Below are 25,892 nucleotides of genomic sequence, written 5' to 3' on the forward strand. Positions count from 1 at the left end.
TAATGTTAATGCATCTTAGCCTACGTTTTGTCGGAAAAGAAGCGTTTCCTCTACGAAGAAAACTTTACCTCCTTGTCAGGTCGTTGACTGAGCTGTCAATACAGTCACGTAAACATGGTAAAAAGACACTCCTTAAAGATAGCCTTTGACCTCCCAGAACAATTACTGTACTGTACCATAGAGTGACTACTATTGTCGTGACCATGGCTGTACCTTACGTTACCTGGTGTATGATTACTTATCCGCGGCGGGACGTCAACATGACTGTTGTTCGCTGGTTGCACTACATCAACGCTTTCAACGCGAGGGTAAGGATCTTTTTTTTAAAGGAAGCAAAGAATATCTTTCTACAATTTTGTATTCATCTACTTAGCCACCGGTGGATACAATGGGCCCATCAGGGCCCGCGTTTTCACTTGTGTGTATATTCAAGTCAAGACCAGCCTGGCGAGCCCTATGCATTTCTGCAGCCGCCATGCATCAGACACTGATACCTGCGAACGATTGATTGATGAGTTGTGCATTAACCTTTTTTGCTTTAGGTAAAGTTTGCAGCCGAAAAAGTCGTTTCTGTGGTTTGATAACCAGGCTGCACCAACGGCGGGTGAAACAAGTTCCTCACCACAAACACGCACAAGTGTGAACGGGCTCTTAGTCTCCGCCATTGACACAGCACCGGTACCTGCTGACCCGGCAGACCTGGCCTTGCTAGAAGACGTTACACTCCAAAGCCGGCGTCACTCAAAAGAAGAAAACAGCGGTAGCAAGATAGATACTCGCATAGCAACATAAAAGATATGGCTAAAGATATCACTGTTTTCGGTGCAACAGGTGAGTGTCCACATGTTTTGCAAAATATAGTCGTTGTAGCCTGTATCTAAACTTGAAGCAATTGGGCCGCGAGTGTGTATTAAGTTAAGAAACGGTATGGTTCAAGAAGTTATGGGTGGATTCTTATGATTGTAGATGGGTGGTTCTTGGCCCATGAAAATACTGATATGCTATTTTCGATGACCGTGGCCCGACGTAAAATGTTGATTATCAAACTAAGTATCAAAATGACTACAGGTTGGCTGCACCCGCCAAATGTTTCAAAATATTCAAAACCTTCGGGGTAGTTGGCTAATGTGTATGGAATAAAACACAAACAATAACAGGCTAGATGCATGTAGGCATGCTTATGTCAATGGTTATATTTATATATGTTCTAAAGTACATGTATATAAATGAGACCTCACATTTAAAGTAGTGTTGGGGCTTTTTCATGTTTTGACATGACCGCCAATGAAATCATAAAAGCACGTGGAAAGCATCAAACAAACAAAACAAGTTGCCCTACGATGCCTTCACATTTGGATCTGCACAGGGGCTCAGGGAGGTGGAGTGGCCAATGCCCTTCTGGAGGACTCGGACTTCGAAGTTCGAGTAGTGACTAGAAGCGCCTCTAGCGTCAAGGCTCAGGCTCTGCAGGAGAGAGGTGCTGAAGTCGTTCAGGCCAGTTATGATGACCCCTGCACACTGGGACCGGCACTGCGGGTAGGATTACCCTTATTATCTGTAATTCAGATCCTCACTAAACATGACCATGAAAATATGTTTGCCTTGATTGAATTCTTTAGTCATGTCTACTCGCCAAGCCATGCAATTTATCAGTTTCCACATTTCGCCGACCAGGACGCGCACGGAACGTTCGTGGTGACCAACTACTGGGAACATCGAGACTTTGATCGGGCAGTCAAGCAGGTAGGCATTGCTAGACACCAAGAAAGTTAGCCCACAATTAGAGTTTGTATGTTTTGTTTTGTTTTGTTTTGTTTTGTTTTGTTTTGTTTTGTTTTGTTTGTGACACATTGTATCTTTTATGTTGTAATTCGTGGAATCTGTGTGTGTGTGTGTGTGTGTGTGTGTGTGTGTGTGTGTGTGTGTGTGTGTGCTTGTGTGTGTGTGTGTGTGTGTGTGTGTGTTCGCCCAAGGCCAAAGGTGTCTGTCTCAGTACGTACATGTTTGCGGACTTTTCTTCACTTTCAGGGTAAAGCGGTCGCGGATGCAGCAAAAGCTGCCGGCGTACAGCACGTGGTGTTCAGCACTCTCGAGCACGTCCACAAGATGGCGGGATTCCCCGTTCTGCACTTCGACTCCAAAGCGCTGATAGAGGAGTATATGACGTCACTCGACCTTCCAACTACTTTCGTCAAATACCCCTTCTTCTACGAGAACTATCTCAAGGTCCGCAAGATACGGAAACTGGACGATGGGACTTATGAGATCGGTACTGTATACTTCTGAATTATGTATATAAGTACAGTCATAGCTCGGTTCAGTTCTTAACTAACGGATGTCAGAAGACACATACCCCACCCCATCTAGGTAACTAATGCGTGTAATTATGCAGAAGAAGACCAGGATTATATGCTTGTTGAATATATGCAAACTAATTTTTTGTTTAAACTGCATTTACATTACTTAGCGTTGTAGGTTTGGAAGCAGTGAATAGCCTCTTGACTCAGCTCAGCACTCCCTTTGTACAGTAAACCTAGACAGCACACAAATCATTGTGTTGTGTTTTTAAACAAATATCACAACTATACACTTCACTATATAGATTTGGAAGTTTCATTCAATGAATCAGAGTTGGTGCAATTCTCCAGGATATCCGATGGAGGGCGCTGCATTGGATGGCGCCAGTGTTGCTGACCTGGGCTTTGCCATCAGGGCGATCTTCAGGAACAGGGACCAATGGCTGCACCGGTCTGTCGGCTTTAGTGCGGACAAGCTGACCATCCAACAACACGCAGAGATTATGTCCAAACACCTGGCGCCAAAGGTGTTCAAGGCGACCGAGGTGAGCGTGGGACGACTTTCTAACAGAATGTGGGCCGAGCGTGCGGGGTAGCATTCATCCATACACACATCCATAATCCTTACATACATCCTTGCGTATATATTTATCTTCGCCGAGTACTTGTACTCGGAGAGGATTATGTTTTCGGTTGAAAAATCTGTTGGGTGGGTCTGAATGTATGTCAGGAGCATAACTCAAGAAAACTTCAATGAATTTTTATGATTTTTAGTAGGTGTGTAGTGGTTGTGTTAAGGAAGGTCAAGTTCGAAAATGGTTTACCTTGCGTTTTTCAATAGTACTGCAGCGGACTTAGCATTTTTTTGTGTTTGTATGTAGGCAAAAAAAGTGACGGAAACGTTGATGGATCTTCATGATTTTTTGCAGGTGTGTAGATGTTGTGAAAACGGAGGTCAAGTTCAAAAATGGTTCTCCTGGCACTTTCCGTCGGTACTGCAGCGGGCTTTGTGTGGATGTGAATTTTCTTGTGGACAACATAACTCAAGAAGCTGTTGATGGATCCTTATGATATTTAGTGGATGGGTAGGATTTACCGAAAGGAAGGTCAAGTTCGATAATGGGCCTTCTAGCGGGTACCAAAGGTACTGCAGCAGAGCTTCAAAATTTAGGGGCATATTTTCTGAAAGTGCTATGGTCATGATTTTTGTGTGGTAGATAGTTCATGCCACAGAAAGTAAGTTCTGTAAATTTTGGCCCCCTAGCGGCTTGTTAAGAACCGCAGTGGGTGTTTTTGTTTTGACATTCGGACATGAATAACTTGAGAATGGGTCGACAGATCGTCGTGATGTTTGGTATGTAGAGAGCTCGGATGGTGCTTTACATAATCAATGACTAATTATGCAAATAAGGAGCTAATTTGCATAATTAGTAAGGAAAGTTTGTTTACCCACTGCCTTTCAATGGGACATGGGACAGTGTCAGGTCATGTAAACTGATAGCCTTGCATAAACGTACATGTAGGTCAAATAAATAAACTATTCTCCAAGCAGAGGTGTGGGTCCTGCTGGTTTTTGACGCGTTCAGTTTAAGCATTTTTGTTCAACACGGTTGGCGACATAACGAAATAGGGACAAAATAGAAAGCCTGACTAGAAACACCTAAAAACGTGCCAGATTTATTCTATTCATATGTATTGACTGTACTATTTCATCATCACTTTCAACTTTCAACACTGCCATATCGAACCTTTGTGGCCCATATAATATCAACATACTCATATTTTTTCATGACCAGTTATAACATATATCAGCACACTCTACACATATACTAGTCCTGTACCACCAAATGATTTTAACCCTATCTTAACTTTATTTCTTTATTTCTTTATTTGAATTTACCACATGGAAAAACAAGTGGAAGGGAGGACAAAACAGGTGTATCAACACCTTTACAAGTTGTCCTCCCAAACCTGAAATGATAATAGAAAACAATACGAAACCAAATCAAACAATAAACATTAGACATCAAAAGTCAGTAAACATGAATATACAATTCGGTAACAATTATACACAGAATTGATTATATACAAAATTATCAAATATCATTATATACAGAGTAAAAAGCTAATTATAATACTAATGTAGCCTTAAAGCAGTGCATGAGGCACACCCACAAGATGTGGACCAAGAGCAGGGGACGTCGATATTGAACTGGGTGTCAAATCTCACAAACGTGGCTCTCACAAGCGATCGCTTGAATGACAAGATGTTAGACTTGTCAGTGGCTTGAACCCCAATATTGCGGAGGACAGGATTCAGCTGATTCCAGATGGTGACCAGCCTTGGTATGTAAGAAGAGCTGAAGGCTGATGTCCTTACTCTAATGGGGGTAAGCATGTGAGATCTGAGATATCTAGAGGGTCTGGAAGGGAAGGATACATACTTGTGAACAATTGGTTTTGACTTGATAAACACCATGACGTCGCACACTTCGCGCCTGTGCGTAAGAGGCAACAGACCAAGGGTGGAGAGACGTTCCTTGTAGGTCAGGGTGTTCGAGTGGGCTCCTAGAATGAATTTAGTCGCCCGCCGTTGCACCCCTTCTACAAGGGACATGAGTTTGCGGGACTGAGGGGACCACAAAGGTGAGCAGTATTCTAAGATGCTTCTCACCAATGTGGTGTGCCTTGCGTACATCAGTGCTAGAGTTGAACCCGATTGTTCTTTTGATGAAACCAGTCATAGAATTGGCCCTGGCTACCATCTTTAAGATTTGACTGTTCCACTGAAGGTCCGACTGGACAATGACCCCAAGGTCAGGCATACTGTCTACAGATGTTATTGTAGTACCAGACATGTGATAAGAGTACACAATAGGACTCTTAGAGCGAGTTAAACGGATAAGTTTACACTTGGAAGGATGAAAAGTCATCTTCCAACTACGACTCCAGTTGTACATAGCAGTGATGTCATTTTGCAGCTTAACACAGTCATTTAGCTTGCTGACTTCCCTAAAACTGGACTCATTCGCCCAATCATAACGTCATAACGTCCAAATGGTATGGTGCATGATCAAATTTGCAGGGGGTGATAGACACGTAAATATAAATCACTTTCCATAATAAGCCTTGATTATTTGGCGAAGATAATGTGTTTGTGGAACTCTAGTTTTATATATAAAGAACCGTCCCTTCTATCCACAGATGACCGCAGAGAGGTTCTGTAAGCTGGGTTTCCCGGGAGCTGAGGAACTCGGCAATGGGTTCAAGTTCTGCCGCATCCATAGCTGTGAGCGCAGCGGTGAGCTGACCCGCCAGCTGTACCCGGCCGTGAGGAGCTTCCACACGTGGGTGGCTGACAACAAGGAGGCGCTGCTGAACACGCTGGACTAGAGATGGTCGGTGTTCCTTTGAGAACCATCGTGGTACATGTATCTTTTTTTTAGGTAAAACACACCGGTTTCAAAAAAGAGGGAGAATAAAGGTTTTTGCTGTGTTGCAATGAATTGTTATAGACTATAGCCCAGTTTACCTACTAGTTGACTGGACAAGCAAAAAAGAATTACTGCTTGCCTAGGAGGTCCGAATGATCTACCATATTTGTTTTAGTGCACATTTCGAGTAGACTCACCTAAGGCTAAGCCTTTTAATTCACATGGGTGGTTATATGCCTAGAGTTTGAAATGCAGCATTCTACATCATTATCAACCTCGTATCTATTTAGTCTTGCTCAAAGAAAATGTTTACCTCACTATCTAGTGATTCTAGTCAAATTACAATGGCATTTTCTGAACCTCATATGCCCCCAAAAGGACTGAGGTGGTCATAAAGAAACAACGTTGCCATTGCAGTACATGTGTAAGAGTGCATGGGTTGTTGTCTTGGAATAAAGAGTATGGAGATCCTTGTTTTGATGGGTTGTTATGAATCATTTTTCTCATATTCTCGGCAAATACAGACTATGTTAGATTATCTAAGCATGTCCTGAAATACTACATAGCCTTCGGACACAAACCGGACGGCCACTGAACACCACTTGCGTGTTATGGTGTAAGAAGTTAATCAACGTTGTGCTTTATGTTTACACTTGCTATCAACCTAGTCATATATTCATCATTTTGCCATTCATGTCTTCTACATTATTCTTTTTTCCTCTCTTGATATACGAAGTACTAGTTATTTCAGCTTATGTCCTTATTGGGAGTAACATTATAATGTCACTTTGTAGACAAAAACTATGATCACACAAATCGGCACACATTAGATAATTGTTCCGTCTACTTTACGTTAATCGTTACATATCGTTGTGTTTCTTCGTCATTTGAACATATCGAACTGTAATCAGACTTCAGAACGGAAAGAAAAACATTTTCTGTCCTGATGCGTCCAGATGTACGAAGTAAACCAGGACCTAAAGCCAACTACATGCTCGCACTATGTGCTACTCTGAGAATTTAGGTTTCGTCCAAAATGCATGCTTAAAATTAAATTAATTATTACACAATTTTCACGTTTGTTTCCATCTTCGATAAGATCTATGCCCAATCTTTATTTCAAAAACCTAACACGTCCTCAAGTTTCAAACTGTGACTTTTGTCTAATTAGATATTATTCAGAACCTTGATGACGTCAGATGGGCAAACGTCTCGTTTTTCTCTTGGCATCACGAGGCACCTGTCAATAATGCCCCTCCACATGGTCCCCGCCTCCGTTGACATGCCGTTACTCGGGCCGGGGTCGGACGTGTTCGGGCGCCTGTCGTCCTGATCATGAACCCTGAGGAAGGCGTCCAAGGGAAGGTCTGCCACATCCTCAAATGCCTGTAGAGGATAGGGTGGGAGAAATTAGCTCTTGTTTATCCACTTGAAATCATTTATGTACAGCGGCCTCTAGAATTTCATCAGTCACAAAGCCAATTTTACAGGGTGTGTTACCTCACCTTTCTGTGGTACCATAGTTCCCACATCATCAGCCCAAGGCTGTACATGTCAGAGCGACTGTCGTAAAGGTGGTCTTCTTGGAGCGTCTCAGGTGGAAGGTAGACGAACGCTTTACCCTTCTTATCGAAGTCTGGAGGAAGTTTAACCTTCCTGGGTACGCCGACGTGAAGAAGTTTGAACTCCTTGTCCCCAACGATCTAAGAAGAAAATGTGATACTTTATTATATTATAATCGCTACCATGTCTTCCCTATCATGACTACGAATATTTGGGACATACAGACAATACAAATGATCATGTGGTAATTACCTGGACAGTGTCCTGTAACAGCTCAAAGCTGACCAGGTTGTTGTCGTGCAGGTAGGAGAGGGCGTCGGAGATTCCCCTGATGGCAGGTACGATGGTCTGTCTGAAGACGTACCCACTGCTGTAGTGAACAGCACCGACAGGGAGTAGTTGCCTCAGAGTTTTATTTGCTGTCTGTAGGACCAGTCTGGGCGCACCTGATGAAAAGTCGACCCCTTTGAAAGCCAGAATGTTCGAATGCCGAATGTTTCTAGAGGAAGGGATGCAGAAAGTAGAGCTGGAGGTTAGACTCCATTTGAACTGAAATCAACAAAGACGATCATTTCAACAAACAATGCAAGATGAGACGACTCTGTTTTAATGATTTTTAAACCGTTAAAACAATGTCGTCTCATCTCCTCCATTTTTTTCAAAACTGAATAAGGAAAAAATAGAACAAATTGACAATTTAAAATCTAAGAATTTCTGTGATCTATGCTAACCTCATCCTCCCGATGTCTCGTGCACTTTCAACATCAATGGCGCCATGGTATTTCTTGATAATCACCTCCTTTCCTTCCATAGATCCCTTGACAGATACTGCAAAGACGGTGTCGCTTACAACGGTTTCCTCTGTACTCTGGCAACAGACAGCGTCGGGATGCACCAGGGGGAGCTCTTGTAGGTTGAACAGTTCCAGTTTAGCCTGCATTTCTTCCATCGTCTCCAAAGTAGGCTTGTAGTCTGAGTCAAGCTGCTGCTTGCTTCGGCGATCGTCTTCAATCTTTGTCATGAGATGCAGTTGTGCCTTCACTTGCTTCTGGAGGCTCGTCTGGAAGCTCGCCATCCGATCTCGGATGGGCTTGTAGCTTTCCTCTACGTACTTACGAATCCCCTCGTCGTTCTGGAAGAACTCCTTTAGAGCTTCAACCGCCTTCTTTTCGACGTACTTTGGCCCATCTTCTACATACTTGTCTTTTTCTTTCTTGTCTTTGTACTTCTGACGGAGAGACTGGACACCGTAGAAGGCAAGAACCGGGCCCGCTGCGACAGCCCCGACAATGCTGAGGGCCAAAAAGGACGAAGTAAGATCCACGGTGATGCTGCCTGATCGATCCCTTCTTTTGATGGAAGTGCTTTCCACAAATTCCACCTCATCCTGCCTGAATGTTCGCGCATACCTCGCCATAGAAATGCGTCTCACTATTTCAGACTGGTTGCTGCCACTTTTTCCGATGACCTCGATCTCCTCCTCAATTTGTTTCAGCCAAAGTTGATGTGGATAGATTTTGTTCTTCAGAAGTTGCATCAAACGGTCCATTTCCGACGCTATGTAGCCTGTTTCCTCCGCCCATTCCTCTACAATCTTCTCCATCCGATTACTGATGCAGGTCTCCATTTCGTACATCACCACCTCCCACTCGACCCCTTCCGTCACGTCAGGGATGGCGGTTTTCCGCCAACCTGTCATGGCGTGTTCTGCCTCCGGAGACGCCAGGTAGGTCTTGAGATAGCCTGCTACTTTTTGGACACTTTGGTCCACCTCTTTGCTCAGGCCGGATATGGTTTCGTCTGCTGCACCTTTGATCTCTTCCAAATCTTGTCTTGTCTTATTGAAAACTTCTTTGAGTTTGATGCTGGTCATCTTCGACTTATACAAGTATGTCTTCACATGATGGAGAACACGACTGACGACGTACTCAAGCCACCTGTCAACGGAAACAATATATGATTACTGATTGTATTCTAATGTTAGGGACAATACAAGTGTTTGATCAACATCCCACCAGAAAATTCATTGTGCTGATCTTCAAATAGTGTTCCTGTGGCAGCACTAGTATCACTTACACCCAGCCTTGGTTCTTTCTAAAGAACAGGTAGGCTACATAGATTTGACCTAACATTACCTGGAGGAGGCACGTATTTTTGCCTGAAGGCTGCATGGGATGAGGTCCCGGATACCACACAGGAGGTTTTCGAAGTCTCGTGACCTGTGACCATGGCTGGAGTTCTCCAGTTCGGACTTGCTGTCCATGCAGAAGAGCTGTGTCTCCCTGAACCCCGGCCAACATGTCTTCAACTTCTGGATTGTGTTGCGTCTCACTTTCTCCCGCTCGCTTTCTTCGACCAAGTCCCACCTGTTACAGACGAACATGGCGGCGGCTGGGTTCACTGACTGTAGTTTTGATCTTTTTGCAACAGTTTTCAATAACTGCTGAAGCTGTGAAGGACAAAGAAAATATTATTAAGAGTGGTAGTATTTTTGCCCAAAGCTTCTTGGCATCATCTGTGTTCGTTTAAAGTTCCACAAGTGGTATGAAATGACACTCAATGAGGTGACTAGATATACATAATGACGAGTTTCTCACCCGATCTTTCTGTACGCCGCCGGCGTTGTCACTCTTGATGACGTAGATGAAGGCGAATGCACTGGGGAGGTAGTCCAACAGCACGCTGTCCATGGTCTCGTTCTCTCCGATCCCCGGGCCGTCTACAATGAAGATACCACTCTGCTCCAAGGAAACAAAAACACAGTGTGAGCGGAGCTAGCCAATTTCAAAATCCTAACATTTTAAACGCAAAACAAGTGATGGATGTACAAATGTGTAAAATTGAACCTTCAAGGGTGTATATTAGATTAATGCAATACAGACCTTCAGAAATTTCAGCGGAACGAAAATCTCCACGTCTTGATATTGGGACCGCTTTTCCCTGTCTGCCTTCTTGTGCAGATGTGTGTGGAGTAGAGACGTGAACGACTCTGCGTCCTCTCCATCCGGGAGGGTGAGCGTTTCCTGCCGACCGTCAGCGTAGTTGATGACGGCTCTCTCCTTGTCTCCGTACCTGATCTTGCAGATGACAGATGTGCTGCTCAGATGGGCTGATGGAAGTAGATCTTCTCCCAAGAGAAGGTTGATCAAACTGCTCTTGCCTGAAGAGGTTTCACCTGAAACAAATATACAGGCCTAAGCACACTCTCGCTATTGCGATCGTCCCGATATTAGGGCGCAAAAGATTGTTTGAATTTCCGTATAACTTACATGTAGGACTACGGTATTGAAGTTTATAAAATCACATAAGGCAATAGGCTGATGGCATATCAGAAGTTTAAGTTGTAAAATAGCAGATTTTTATAGCACAGGTAAGGTAAGGTAAAAGACAAGGACGGTTCAACAATGAGTATTGGCTCCACACTTTTATGACAGAAATGTCCACGTCGCCGTTCTTTGCAAGATTCAATATAATATGAAGTAGTGTTACCTGCCACAAGAATAGGGCAGTCCGAATCCAACTGCTCGAGGCGGGAATCAAACTCCTTCTTAACGTCTGTGACGGTCTGCTCTACTCTGAGGTGCGCCTCGATGCTTCTGTCACAATGCCTCAGGAATTCTCTCATCTCCTTGATGCGCTCCTTTAATAGCTGGCGCTTTCTGCTGTCGTCATCTTTTAAATCGGCTACAACAGCAAGGATCTGGGGACAAAATACAGGACATAAGCATCTACATGTACATAGTTGTCAGCAAATACACTTCAGAATATACGTGTGGTCTGGAATAGATTTAATAAGATAACTTAATAAGATACTTCCTTGACCAAGGATACAAGACTCTACATTTTCTTTGATCTTCGACCATCATTGATTGATGGAGGGAAACCATGTATTTTTAATTAGCCAATAAGCTTAATGTTCTAATTTCCTGATGCGTATTATCTTGCCATCATTTATGTGCTGCCGGCATGCCGAGGGCATAAACATATTAGACACATGTATATGTCATTATATAATTAGTTTCTCAACTATCCCACCTTCACGGTTATTAAAACACAGCTATGTTTCATGTGTTGTTCTCTAACCACTCGAGGCTACAATATATGAAATACAACATTCCATTTCGTGTCCATATGCATAGCTTTACTTCTCACAGCTATATCCAAGTATATCCTACTGACTTCAAAGTCTTCCTTTGTAGTGGTTCTGTCCGCCACATGCTGCTGCAGCCTGTCTTTTATCTGCTCCAGGTTTTTTACTCCTTCCAGCGAAATGTTGTGCTTGTTCGCGACCTTCCTAGCCTCGCGCAGGTTCCGAATACTGGCTGCTACATCTTCGGTCAACTCTGCCTTCTCTTCACTCACTTCCGCTGCCATGTTGACGGTTGATGTCACTTCTTGTTGGGAAAGGAAAACAAAACAAAAGACAATATACATATGACCTTTTGACACGCATAAGGTTGGAAATGACCTGTGTGAAACACTATCAAGGCGACTTCAACCACATTTACATGATTCGTAAAATTTCTTTCCGTAATCAAACAGACATAGTATACCTTTATGAAACATCGATGCACATGTACAAGATACTGATTTCGAGGGGAACTTGCGGTTTGTAAAATCCATTCAGAGCACAGTGTTTATATGAAACAACATAGTAAAAGTCAACACTAATTTCAAACTGGCAAAGAAATTCCATAAAGTATCCAATACTATTTGGCGAAACGGATGACATATTCTGATCACAAGGAAGCATCCATCCAAAAATCATATAAATCAATAGTGTACTTGGTTCTATTATTATTTACATAAGCTATAATGAATTCATATCAGCCCTCTGCTGTCTTACCAATGTTACAATTACCAGCTACTGTCATTTTTTGTCCATTGTCCGTCTTTCAGTTTAAACCTTACGTTTTCCGAATGTTTGATACACTTACAGGTAAAGTACCACATCCAAGAAACCAAGTAGTACATAGCACTCCACAGTTTGGGGCATCTTCTCTCGTTGAAGCATATGTGGGCCATACGTTTTGTTTTCACAGCACCAATACTGCTAAGGTGTACCCCTGAGGCGTACATTTAACTGTGACCCAATGAAACCACGCCCACTACTTCACCTTCTGATTTCATTCCATAGCCGCTGGGGATATGTGATTGCACCCCTCCCATTTTATTTTCAAACGAGGCCAGCTTGTGTTGGCCAATCGCCCTTCATTACGTAAACATGGCAAAGTTCAAGGTCATTCTGTTGTTCCAGCTTTAAAGGATCTTGATATCATTACATATATTGTATATGAATTTCGTTAGTTTTGTATTATACCTTTTCAGAGAACCTTACTACCCCAAAGATTCGAAGTGCCGTACAAGTCGGACCAAGAACGCGTTATCGTCTACACAAGGTTCAATATTTAGTTTTAATCGTGCATATGTATGTAAGATGATTACCATCCTTTATTCCCTTTATCCCGGACAATACAATGTCATATTTATGACTTTGTGACATCAGAAAATGCCGCAAACGTGGAACAAATACCAGATGGACTATTAAACAGTAAACATACCTTATCTCGCGCAGCCAGCTATGCCTAGACAAGGTGTAACCTATGCCCTGTCAGCTTAGTTTGCGGCACAAATTTGTCCGGTTGATAACCTTGCAGTGTTTCGACGGCATATTTTACGTTCGGCCATGTCGTCGGGCGTATGTATTCTTTCTACAGAACATGAACAAAACTTTCTCGGTAGTTACATACAGTTCTGTTCACGAATAACCAATCGTCTGGTAAGCTAAAATATTCGACGTCTCTTCAAATCTTCTACCAGACTGTGCCTTGTACACACGTGAGCTAGCCCTACACTTACAATGCCGTCTATAACAACCATATCACCGAACAGGTCTTACAAGTTTTGTCGTGCAGACGAGATGGCGGCCTCAAAGGCTCAGGCGAATTTGACCGAGGAGAGTATAGACGAGTGTAATGACTTAATGGGGGCACTAGACTTGCTGGAAAACTCTAGTCTTCCCCCAGAGGAGATCGACAGTATAGAAACACTTGAAGAGGCCCAGATTCTACTTCTGAAACAACTGGCCAAGACGTCAACCAGGACAGAGTGGACACCTGAATCTGTACGTAGAAAGTATATCCACCGAGCTATGTAGCATAGTACCAGCAATAAGCCAAACGACTCCAGTGTGTTAGTCAGCGTTGTTGGCGTTTTTCAGTTGAAGTAGTTATGGCTCAAGGCCATACCTTTGCCCTTTGTAGCCAGAGTGACTCTACTATATAAACTGTACAAACCAATAGTGTCAAATGTAATTTACTCCTGTTCATATAGTACTGATCCATGATACAGTTTACCACCACTGTCGGGATTATGAATGGTGTGTAAACTGTAGGTTGCACGTTACATGACGGACGTCGACGTTTGGCCTCTTTGTGTAACGAAATGCCCGTGAGCCCCACCCTCGTTAAACCAGGACCCCATATCGCTCCACGGTTTAACAAGGGTGGTGAGCCCCTTCCCTCTTGGGTTCGCACAGTATTGAATCCCGAACCACAATGAGATTTTCTCCCTTTTAATTTCTGATAGTATCCGATGCCCACTGCTGGCGCTTCTTAAGAAACAATAAGCTAGAATACTTATTTCCAGCAATTTTCAGAACTCAATCAATATTCATCGGTGACCCCATAACAGCCGATGAATTAATTAATTAACAACATGAGTTTATATTGGATTTTTTAAAGCTTCATAGTTATTGTGTCGAATAGTTTTATTTCGACAGAAAGAGTATACCTGGCTAATATCATAAGCACAGACGGACTTAGGTCACGCATCTCTCTCACTATCGGACAATGTTTGAATCTTGTTCGTGTACTCAAGGGCAACTGGAACCTTTCATTTTCGGACAATGCTTGTGTTTTGTCTACTCAACCTCAGAAAACGCCACGATGCGTCTACTTTTGGATATCGTTTGTCATCTACACCCATATACACCTAGAGAACCCCTTTTCAACGACGACCGGCGAAAATATGCCATCCTTCGACACTAAGCACTCGTGAATTTATAGTTACGCCCTCCCCCTTTCATTTTCTAAAGCTGCCGTCTGTCTGCGGAACGCCCACCTGGTGCATCGATATATGCTATCCGGACATCTTTGGATAATGTTAGGGTCTTATTAACTGATGAAGAATTATTTCCTGGGAATTCTTAAGCATTGTTTCTTTCCGTACAATCTACTATCGTAAGAGAGAAACTTTTGAAGCCCTAGGACACCAGCCGGACTACAATACACAAGAAACCTACCTGAGCTGAGGTCCGTGTTATTTGTGTCAACAACCTGATCCGGTTCGGGCCGCTGCACATGGCGTGCCTACAGAACAGTAGCAAGGTCAAAGTGCAGACTTAAAAACATTCAAACCTAAAAAGGAAAGCAAAATTAAGCTTACATCTACATCTAATTTTTGTTGTTATTGCGTAAGAGTCACATTAATACGTATAAGGAACATCTAACTTTACAAAGTTTGCAAGTTTGGGAACAAATTTTGCCTTCCCATGATGCCCATTATATTGATTAGGGGCGTTGTCTGATGAACCAACCACATCGATATCACAGATCAAGTGTTGTCGTGCAGACGAGATGGCGGCCTCAAAGGCTCAGGCGAATTTGACCGAGGAGAGTATAGACGAGTGTAAAGACTTAATGGGGGCACTAGACTTGCTGGAAAACTCGGGTATTCCGCCGGAGGAGATCGACAGTATAGAAAGTATCGAACAGGCCCAGATGATACTTCTGAAACAACTGGCTAAGACGTCAAGCAGGACACAGTGGACACCTGAATCTGTACGTACAAATGTAACATTCATATACACCGAGCAATGTAGTCTAATACCAGCAATGGGCCATAAAGTAATGACATATGCTACTTGGCATTGTTGATGTTTTACATGTGCATACAGTGAAATGAAGTCAATTGTGAAGTACTACATTGCAAATGGAACTTGTGATCAAAGTCAGACTTGTAATGTTTACATTAGGAGTTCGCCGCTGCTCGTAGTGCGAGTTGTAAGGAATTAAAGTTTACTGTAATTTTTAAGATTATTGTTACCACATACCTGCATCAGCTCTGTCTGCGTGTGCGTGCCACGTCACCTTCGTGTATGTTCAACGATAAGACGACGCAGTGACGTACGTTTGATGTGTTTGTGTAGTAACATGACAAGCCCCACCCCTTTCACTTTCGCGCAGGGCTTGACTTATCAATATCAAATCCCACATTTACATGCACCAGGAGACTTCCTACCCCTTGTCTAGTATCTGACAGTGACCGGTTCGTGATTATCGTTTCCGAACGGTAACACCAAGTCCCTCAAAGTCCGGGTAATTTTTGCGCTTGTCGGTAGAACAGCTGTACAAGAGCCCTTTGGTGACCTCCCCCCCCTTTCATTTTCACACAATGTTTGGGTTTGTAAGTTATGTGGTAGGAGAAGAATCGTTACGCATGGGCAGCAGTCATGGAATTTGACGGCGATGTGAGGGTAAAGCCTCCTTTTTTGTTCGAAGGGGGAGGTATTTTTTTCTCTCGTTCCGATCCGAGGTGATGAGGGGCGTCCCTAGCGACGCAGCATTCTTTATGAACGCTTGCAGTCCTGGCAGTCCTGGCGGGTGTGGGGTTTACAGTTTCCACCGCAACTTGTGGAGATTTTATGACAGCTGTTTCAAAAAGACGGTCCGTGATAAACTTTGAATACAGGCACCTTTGAAAGCTTGACTATTTCCATCGAAAAAGATATCCAGCATAAAAAGCATAGATGCTGGCCAAGGCGTCAAGCAAACTTTAGTTAGTTCTTTATGTTGCATGAGCAATGTTAGGATCATTCTTAAGGTGTAGGTGTGACGTAATTTTCGTGTGCATTCAACAACGGAATGACCTTGAAATGACCTACCTTCTTTCTGTAATATCATGACTAGCCCCACCCCTTTCAGTTTCGTACAGTGTCCGCCATTGGAACGGCCGGCCAATATCTGACAGGGCCTTTCTGATTCCAAACCGTGCAAGGCTCGGGACTGCTGTTTTACTGCACGAAACCGATAGTGAAAAACATGGCCGGATCGACTTAAACGTCATGTAGTTTTTCACTACATGAAGTTTGAGCGTGTTTTTGTGTTTTTCCTGCGGTATCAGGACAACTCGGCACCAGGACAACTCGGCACCAAGACAACTCGGCACCAGGACAACTCAGCACCAGTTCAGTGAAATGTATATTTTCGGTCTAGATATCACCCCAAACCCTAGAATTAAACATTTTGAAGCAATGCATGCCAAAAAAGCTCAATAATTTCTGTCGGTATATGTCCTTGGCATCCTTGCGACAAAGTCCAAGCCATTTGGTTGTAATTCCAGGACACAGGAGACCTAAATATACACTTTTTGATCTAAAATGAAGAAAAAACTAAAACTAATAATTGTAAAGGCGTATATCGTTACATTTCATAGTATGCCAAATTGTTTGACATTCATTCTGTGTAAAAAAAAGATTAAGGTGCCGAATTGTCATAGTGTCGAGTTGTCCTGCCTGGTGCCGAGTTGTCCTGGTGCCGAGTTGTCCTGGTGCCGAGTTGTCCGACATTCTTTTCCTGCATGTCTTTGGAATTTTTATTTGTAGTGCCTCGCTTCGGTTATCTGTGATCCAGCACTAAAAACCTGCACCAGCCAAATCCCAAAATCAGACCAGGTTGTACTAAAGTCTAACGTTTTCGAACAACCGTTGTTTAGTCAGTGTCCATCTTCTGTTTTGATTGTGCAGGCCGCAGGTCTTATGAAAAGTGTCCTTGAGAAGGATCGAGTCTCACGGGAGGAGCTATGCTGCCACTTTGAGGAAGCTACAACATATGCAGAAGGACTTCACGACTCCGCTAAACAGCAGCTTGAGTCCAACGTCCCCAGATTCCAGTCTCTTCTCACCACCAAACTGGAACAGCTGAGGGACGATGCATGCCACATCCTCGTGGCAGGTAAATGACGTGCATGTAGTGTAATGTAATGTAATGTAATGTAATGTAATGTAATGTAATTAATGTAATGTAATGTAATGTAATGTAATGTAATGTAATGTAATGGTTACATGTACTTTCAACTTGAAGGTTCAGCGTATGTGTACTGTCATACGTACGACCGGAGTCAACACATTTTGATGTCCACCCCGTGGAACAATTCTTTGACCCTAAACTATTTCAATTTAGCTTTCTTCTTTACACACGGGATGTGATTTGTGTAATATCAAAGCCAAGCTGCTGCATAAGGCTTTCTTGAGTTTATATGGTGGTAAAATAGGAATAAAAAACTACTGTTCTAATTGTCTTGTAGACTAGAACTACCGCTGTAACGCTGCTGTTGCAGTACTTGCGTGGTATGTTTAACCGTTTTTTGGGGCAGGTGAGACATCAGCAGGGAAGAGCACCCTTCTGAACCTGATCCTGGGTGAAGACCTGCTGCCCTACTCAGTCCTCAGCTCAACATCTACCATCTGTGAGCTGAAGTATGGCAAAGAGGAGAGGATCCGTGCCTTTAAACAAGGAGATCCCACCACTTACGATGAAGTACCACTTCAGGGTAACAAGAACGCCCGTATGGAGGAACTCTCTAAGTTCGTCTACCAGAAAGAAGGAAGAGATGAGCGTACCTTCGCCTACAACAGAGTCGAGATCTTCCTGAACTTTCCATTGCTTGAGGTATTTCAGTTGTATATTTTAGCATTACAACTTTGATATTCTGTCACTGCTGAAAATTCTCCTAATCAACAAGCGGCTACACTACATAGCTGGGCGATGTTCTGTATGGTGTCTGTTTTAGTCATCTGTGCTTGTTTGTTTATCTTTTGTATTGCATCACTGGTAAACAGCCTCGAGACGTAACGCACCATTTTGTACAGCAATCTGTTGAAATATACTGGCATCTCTGACGAAAGGCATATAGGAAGAGACGGTGTAAACGTACCAACCATCATTATACTGTATTCTGTCCGATCCCATTTTTATTCCTCCTGACACTTAGGGTGGCATCACCATAGTGGACAGCCCAGGGGTTGGGGAGAATGAACAGCTGACGGAGATGGTGAAGAAATACTTGCCGAATGCTTTCGCGTTCATGTACATCATCAACAGTGCTAACGCCGGAGGAGTCCAGCCTGACCGGGTATGGACCTGTTGAACTAGTCTTGTTTTCCTCCACCAATTTGGATCTATGTCGCCATGTGCAACAGTAAGAAGTATATAGTCTGTTAAACCAGGCTATTTCCCTATCTAAAAGTAAAACAATGTCACATTTGAAGCGATGTAATATTTTACTTTCCAACCAGCTCGGAGATCTTCTGCAGGCCCTGACCCACGAACGTGACCCTGACCAGCCACCGATGTTCGACCCAAAGTCAGCCATCTTTGTGTGCAACAAATGGGACATGGTGCCGCCGAAGGAAGCACGCGAGGTGTGGGACGACACCATCAGGAAACTGAAGCTCTGCTGGCCTGACCTAGATGAATCTCAAGTGTTCAAGATCTCAGCAAAGAAGGTAACGGATGGCACTCTAATAATACCAAGTTATGAACTACTATGCCTTTGATGTCTTTTGTTCATGTTAACGCACCCTCCTTTAACAGCGCTGAAACCCGCTCGGGAAATGCTCAGCACAAACCCTCCCGGTTGGGCTTTGCCGAGCATTTTCCGAGCGGTTTCAGCACTGCTGATGGTGGGTGTGTTAACGTTGCTAAGTAAGACATTAATGCAGATGCACCAACTAAAGAGTACCAATGTGTACATGGATAAGTGTATAATTGATGTATCAAGTGCAGGCAAGTTTAGAATTCGTGAAGCAGAAATGCGTGCTTGATGTTGTGGGTGTTGTAACCTGTTGTGCCTCCATTTAGTCAACGCAATACTTTTGTGTTTGATGATTTATGTTGTTGTTTATAACGAAGCAAGTGACCCATTTCAGCATTTTTGAATTACGACAGTGTCACAGCAAGCCATAGACATATCAATTTCAAAACCTTGCGACGGCGTTTGCTGCTTATAGAAAGTATGCAACATAACGTCGATGAAGATTAGACATCCAGGTAATAAGATACGCCAAAAAGCAATTACTCAAACAACTGGATATGATTTTGGAAACGGTCAGACGTTTCAAGTAGCATCCACTACTTTTCGTCAGTGACTGTGAGCAAGATCAGTTGAACAGCAGGTTTATAACCACGAACTATGAATTGATATGCAAATAAGGAGAAGACAAATTTTCAGATAGTCCAATAGAAAGCGAATTAGACAACTCAAGACAAGGTTGAAGTAAAAGGGGACAATAGTTTTGTTTTAATATAGGAGCTAAAGCTGGTTTGCCCCCAAGGCTATGTCCCAAGTGCCAGACAGTTCCACCCTTAGCCCTCCTTTCCTGTTGAGGGTTGGATTGTATATCCTCTCATATATTGCCTCCCTTACTCCACGTTCGAACCAGCGGGGTTCGCGGGCAAGGATATCAGTGGATTCGAGATTGAACGAGTGCCCCTGGTTGTGTTTTAGGTGGTGGAAAATGGCCGAGGAGTAGCGGTTAGCGCAATGTTCTTTGTACCTTTCATTAAGTGATCGGCTGGTCTCTCCGATATAAGTGTTGTTGCAGTTGGGTTCTTCACATTTGAGTCTGTAGATGACATCGGCCTTGCTGCCTTTGCGGGGTCGGTCTTTAGGATGTACCAGTCTTTGTCTGAGAGTTGATTGAGGTTTGAAGTTGGTGGCAATGTTGAAGTTTTGGAAGATCCGTCGGAGTTTTTCGGACACTCCTTGTACATATGGAATAGTGATGTTGGCCTTGTTTCTGTTGGTCAACGGTGTACACTTAGGCGTTTTCTTGGACTGGTCAGACGGTTTGAGGGCTTTGTTGAAAGTCCATCTTTGGTAGCCACATTTGCCCAGGGCACCTCGGAGGTGTCTATGTTCGTCTGTTTTGGCCGTGTCTGAGGTGATGATGTTGTCTGCCCGATGAAAGAGAGTTTTTATAACTGCCAGTTTGTGTTCCAAAGGGTGGTGAGAATCAAAGGCCAGATACTGATCGGTATGGGTCGGCTTCCTGTATACTTCGAACTGGAGGCGACCATCCTTCTCTATGATGGTTTTGGTGTCTAGGAAAGGGAGCATATTATCTTGACTCGACTCCTGTGTGAACTTGATGTTGTCATCTATCTGGTTGATATGTTCAAAGAAATCATCAGCTACTCTCTTCTTTAGTCTGCACCAAGTGTCATCTACATAACGGAACCAGTTGGCCGGGGGAGTGTCCTTGAAAGTACTGAGGGCTTTGTTCTCAAATTTCTCCATGTACAGGTTTACCACAGTCACTGACGAAAAGTAGTGGATGCTACTTGAAACGTCTGACCGTTTCCAAAATCATATCCAGTTGTTTGAGTAATTGCTTTTTGGCGTATGCAACATAACGTCCTTCAATCTCACGCCATGTATCACAGGCAGCGATGTCCCGCACCCAAGCCAACTACATCACAAAAGACTTTGAAAAGCTGTTGAATGGACTACAGGACCTGCTACCTACAGGTCTACATGCCAAGGTCGAACTGAACTACCGGTAAGTCACCACAGAGAGAGAGAGAACTTTCATGTTTAGTTTATAAGAATGTACCGTTTTTACCTACATGTATGTGTATATTTTCAACAACATATTTAATGCCTTTATCACTCTGCTACAGGTGGCTGACCTACCTCCTTGATAGGTCATCCTTCCACCTTCGCGTGATGCTGGGAAACGTTATTGACATGGAACTCCCAGCTCTTGAGCAACTACGGCAAAGTGTCAAGGAAAGGCTGAAGAAGCTCCGCACAGCAGCAGCCTCTGCGGAAGCGAAGATGAGACGGTATTTACAAGAGAGGGTCGACAGCGCAGTAAAGGATCTTCAGCAGTACCTCACATCCGACGAAATACATGAGTGGCTTCATCGGTGGGAAGAGAAGGAACTGCCCGACAACGACAGCTGGACCGTGGTGGATCATCTTACGAAGAAGCAGGTGGAAGAAAGAATCCAGCAAATAATCAGCACGTGGGATCAGCACAGGGACTTCTTCAGCAAGCTCCGGTCCGAGCTGATGCACCAGTTCCGTGCCGAGTTCAACCTTGTAGAGGAGGACATCGCAGACATCGAGGAGAAGATGGTCACCGCAGGTCAGCATGGGAAGTTCTCTAACGTCTCAGCTCCAGGGAGGAGAGTCGGTAACAGCGTCTTCTATCTTCCCGACTACAGCACAGCAGGCCTCACTGTTGGGCAGAAGATTGCTCTTGGCGCAGCCTCACCTTTGGTCATACCAATAGGGGTGGTAGTGGGCCTGTTTGCTCTTCCTGCAGCAGGGGCAATGGCCATCAGGAGAAGGGCTGCCCACCGACAACAACTGGAAGCCTACAGGGAAAACAAGAGCAAGTACATGGTGCAGCTCGCGACTGACACGGTGAAGGATTTCGTGTCAGACGAAAATCTTCGCCGGATCGTCGGACAGCAGGTAGAGTCCACATCTACATATCTTGATCGTCTGTTCGGCACCATCCCACAGCTTATCGAATCAGATGAACGACTGATGAACAAGGGCTACACTGTGAAGAAACAAGAAGCGATCACTCTCGCCGAAGAACATTACAACCCTAGCCGCGAGAAGTGCGAGAAGATCCAAGGCGAGCTTGACTGCTGCTATCTGACAACCATCCGGCAGTACGACGTCAAGTATGAAGACCTAGTCGAAAGAGAGCTGATTGCATCCGGCTCCTTTGGTGACGTCTACAAGGCTAGAATGAACTCTACCGAGGTAGCAATGAAGTACATGACAGACAGCGTCTCCGCAGGAAACGCAACAGACCTGCTTCAGGAGGAACGCAATCTGAGGTAAACTTACTCTCCAAGCAGGGGAGGGGTTCCGGCTGGTTTTTGACGTGTTTTTAGGCGATTTTGTCGTGGAGGTGGGGTTTGTTGAGAAAAAAACATGACAAGGTGGGAAGCCCGACAAAAACGCCTAAAACACGTCAAAAACCAGCCGAAACCCCCTCCTCTGCTTGGAGAGCAAGGTAAACTATCAAACTTCTTCCCCAAGCTTTTCATTGCTTGCTCTGATATTGATTGGACGCTTTCGCTGCGGACTTTTTAGCTGTTTTTATATGTGGCTTAGCATCAAACAATTGCACGGTATCGAGCGAACCGGGGACTTTGGTGCACTATCCTGTTCGGAAAATATATTAACGCGTATCCATACTTTTTTTGGCAGGCGCCTCTGTCATCAGAACGTGATCAAGTTCTACGGCACCGCCTACTGGGCACACCACGAGAAGGTCATCTTCGTGACTGAGCTCTGCCAGGACAATCTGAGGGAATACATCATCTACCAGAAGGACAGGTGCACGACATACCATTTTCTGTTCTTTAACTCCACTTGGTATTTTGAGCGTTCTGCTCGGCACTCTTTATTAAATCTGCCAATCTAAGAACGTTGATATTTCTCACGTAACAGGAACCCGGGCAAGCACAGGAAAGGCACCGCAGAACGGGAGGCAGCGTTCCACGTCGTCAAACCGTTGGCTGTGCAAGTGGCAACAGCACTGAGCTATATCCACTCGGTGGGCTTCGTACACAGGGACCTGAAGCTGGAGAACATTTTGATTCAGGTACGTTCAAAATAGAATTTGTTCTTCCCAACTTGCTTGCAGTATAAGAAAAATGCAGATTTGTCTCAACATCTACGTACCCTCTTATCCCTGCCAGTACGTTAAGAAATAAAGAACAACATATATTATATGTTATGTGGGCACAAAACATTTGATTTTGATTCAAAGGAAAAAAGCCTTAGGTCAACCATGAATTCCCTGGAAGAGTATATATGATTTTCCTTATCAATTATACTGATCAATTACCGAATAGATCCGCGAGCCAAGTACAAGTGGAGCAGTCATCAAGCTGGCTGACGTAGGCCTGACCAAGAAGGCTGACAACATCACCGGAACCCTCTGCGGTACCCCGCCCTACATCGCGCCTGAGGTTCTGCAAGAGAAACGCTACGGGAAACCGTCAGACATGTACAGCTTCGGCATCCTTCTGTGGGAGATGTGGTACGGGGAGGAGACACCTCATGCCAAGCACTTTGCCCTTCCAAGGTGTGTTACTACCCTACTTCTCATAGGTAGTGTAGGGATGAGGATGATCTTTTCATCAAAAGTAATACGTAGTGCACGGGATGTCATGTTCACAATGATCAATATCAATGTGTCTCTGAAAACATCCTGTTTTTCCAGCTGTTAAGACTCTTATTGTGCATTGTGGTTGATTGTCTATGGTTAATATCAACTCACACATTGCCAGGTCAACGATGATGTAGCACATCAAAGCACATTGTGTACGTAGCTTTTGCAATTGGCGATTCTTCTGGTTGCTCATAATGGCATTACTTTAACTCGTTGCAGGTTGGAGGAATTTTCAAAAGAAATCACCGAAGGCAGGCGACCAGATCCCAACAAGGAGTTTTCTGCCCCGACTCCATGGAAGGAGCTCATGACGACCTGCTGGAGCACTGACCCGGCCAACCGGCCCACTGCTGAGGAGTGCAGGGCGGGTCTGCTGAAAATAACGTGTGATTGATACTGTTGTACATGTGTTGACAATATATAAGAACTGCATTGATGACCATTCTTCCCTGAAAAGTGTAGATGTGGACATAGACGAGGAGTAGGTAGCTAACTACCGGTATTGTCATCCTGCAAAGTTGATGAATGCGTGAATCATGCAGTTACCCTTGCAAGTTGTATTGACATGGTTTTGCTATAGCTACTTTCATTACACACCATGCAGAAATGTTCCTATGTTTTAACTTTCTTTACATGCCGCCTAGTTACAGAGACAGATCACCAAGTTAACTATATGTCATTGTGCGTATATAAAGCAAGATTACCATTATCCTATACAAGGGAAGGTACCAGGAGTTTGTTTCACGTGTTTTCAACTGGAGCCAAACCTTTCTTACAAATCAAATCCTTTGATGTGAAACATGATATCACTGGACTATGGCAGCTGCCATTAACTTTGTGGATATAACGTTAAACACAACAAGTCTGAGGTTTCTCACAACCTTTTAACAACAATATTGTTGACACTTCTCAAACTGAATGATTTTTTTCTGTATACAATACATACTGGTGAAGTACAAGTGTATTGTATCTGTTGCTACTGGAGAAGACACGAAAAAGTATACAGAAATGAAATACTAGTAAATGGGTGTTGAAAAAATTGCCATACTTCATGTGAATTGTATAAGCTTGTTGTCGCTAGCTATAGCCCATTAACACACAAACTATTTCTTTTTGTCACTTGGCCGAAGATGATATCTATGATTAGTTTTTTAAAAGTGTATAAAGGGTGATTTTTGCGGATATTGTGTAATGTTAGATTTATTCTCTTGTATGTAATGCATACATAGAAAGTTGGGATTGAAGTTGAGTAACATCAACGAGTTAATCATTTTCCCTACAGCTTTTACAACATGATTAGTGAAATTGGTACAATATGATTTGTACTAGTTGGGTAATACTGTATGTTCAGGATATTTTGAATTCATGTTCAATGCAAGTTCTAAATGTTACATCTTGAAAAAAAGAAAAACCTTTGAATGTGCTACACAATCGAAGCGACCTGAAATGATTTGTTGATATCATAACCGGGGTATGTATTTTTGGAAGTGAAAATACATATTTTGTTGCTTGATATATGGATTGATATTGATTTTTTTAAAGGCAAATCTTACCATAATGATGAAATGTGACCATATCGTAAGAAGCATGTTTAGTTATCATAGATCCACAACACTCTAGAGTCTATAGTAATTTTTCAGTCGTTTCACAAAAATGTGTCTTTTGATGTGTTTTTTTACTGAAGAAATATTACGGAAGAATAATTATATTTTCAATTGTAGTACTAGATCAAAGGAAATGATTGACATCGCAAGGAAACGTGCCATGAAAAGCTGAAAACCTGAATAATGTTGTTCTTTATGTTATGTAAGCCTGTATCTTTACCCTAGATTTTTTGCAAGAATTTCTTTTTAACCATATTCATCACTATTCATGTTAGGTTACTTTGGTTTTGTATCAATTTGTAGTTAACGTACCTTTTTTTATCTCTTGTAACTTTGATTGAGATTGATGTAAATAACGTTTGTTTGCTCGAGGTTTTCCCTCAGGGCTCATTGAAAATTGCCAGTTGAAAATAGATAAACAAACAAACCCTGTCACTCCATTTTTTTCTGAAAAAAAATTGAGAAGAAACAAATAAAATTGGTGTGGCCTAAAAATCACATGTATGACTGCACACCTTCATCCAACATTCTAAATTAATTTTCAGGTATAAGTGAAATAAGATTTGCGAAGTGACATTTCATGGAAAAACTCGAAAAAATGTAAAATTTTCCAACTTTTCGACAGGTCCGGGGTGGTGAAAAATATCAAATTTGGGGCCATTTTGCAAAGGTCCGCGGTCATGGAAAAACTCGAAAAAATGGAAAATTTTCCAACTTTTCGACAGGT

General features: G+C 43.2%; 3 protein-coding genes across 6 annotated transcripts; 2 read left to right on the forward strand and 1 right to left on the reverse strand.

Annotated features, from left to right (window-relative positions):
- Positions 1-428: 428 nt before the first annotated feature.
- LOC136433002 (nmrA-like family domain-containing protein 1) lies at positions 429-6,205 on the forward strand. Its single transcript, XM_066424743.1, has 6 exons — positions 429-831; positions 1,367-1,536; positions 1,675-1,743; positions 2,029-2,269; positions 2,649-2,842; positions 5,502-6,205. The coding sequence occupies exons 1-6, from the start codon at positions 798-800 to the stop codon at positions 5,688-5,690; spliced, it is 897 nt and encodes a 298-aa protein (XP_066280840.1). The 5' UTR covers positions 429-797; the 3' UTR covers positions 5,691-6,205.
- On the reverse strand, positions 3,959-15,521 carry LOC136432992 (uncharacterized). Of its 2 annotated transcripts, none has more exons than XM_066424728.1 (11): positions 15,408-15,521; positions 14,598-14,664; positions 11,474-11,685; positions 10,784-10,994; positions 10,177-10,469; positions 9,892-10,032; positions 9,430-9,743; positions 8,026-9,231; positions 7,547-7,793; positions 7,237-7,434; positions 3,959-7,117 (listed from the first exon to the last, which is right to left on the reverse strand). In XM_066424728.1, exons 1-11 carry the CDS (start codon positions 15,411-15,413, stop codon positions 6,899-6,901), a joined length of 3,114 nt encoding a protein of 1,037 aa, XP_066280825.1. In that variant the 5' UTR covers positions 15,414-15,521; the 3' UTR covers positions 3,959-6,898. The 2 variants fall into 2 exon arrangements, with proteins under 2 accessions (XP_066280825.1, XP_066280824.1); XM_066424727.1 differs by having other exon boundaries at positions 11,474-11,688.
- LOC136432993 (tyrosine-protein kinase Fer-like) lies at positions 13,170-25,074 on the forward strand. 3 transcript variants are annotated; one of them, XM_066424729.1, is made up of 11 exons: positions 13,170-13,418; positions 17,100-17,307; positions 17,729-18,024; positions 18,347-18,487; positions 18,651-18,860; positions 20,800-20,915; positions 21,037-22,215; positions 22,592-22,720; positions 22,835-22,988; positions 23,242-23,474; positions 23,781-25,074. In XM_066424729.1, the coding sequence occupies exons 1-11, from the start codon at positions 13,215-13,217 to the stop codon at positions 23,953-23,955; spliced, it is 3,045 nt and encodes a 1,014-aa protein (XP_066280826.1). In that variant the 5' UTR covers positions 13,170-13,214; the 3' UTR covers positions 23,956-25,074. The 3 variants fall into 3 exon arrangements, with proteins under 3 accessions (XP_066280826.1, XP_066280828.1, XP_066280829.1); XM_066424731.1 differs by lacking the exon at positions 13,170-13,418 and adding an exon at positions 14,860-15,135; XM_066424732.1 differs by lacking the exon at positions 13,170-13,418 and adding an exon at positions 15,565-15,830.
- The last annotated feature ends 818 nt before the right edge of the window (positions 25,075-25,892 follow it).

Source organism: Branchiostoma lanceolatum, chromosome 4 (assembly GCF_035083965.1).
Source record: "Branchiostoma lanceolatum isolate klBraLanc5 chromosome 4, klBraLanc5.hap2, whole genome shotgun sequence".
Lineage (NCBI taxonomy): Eukaryota > Metazoa > Chordata > Leptocardii > Amphioxiformes > Branchiostomatidae > Branchiostoma > Branchiostoma lanceolatum.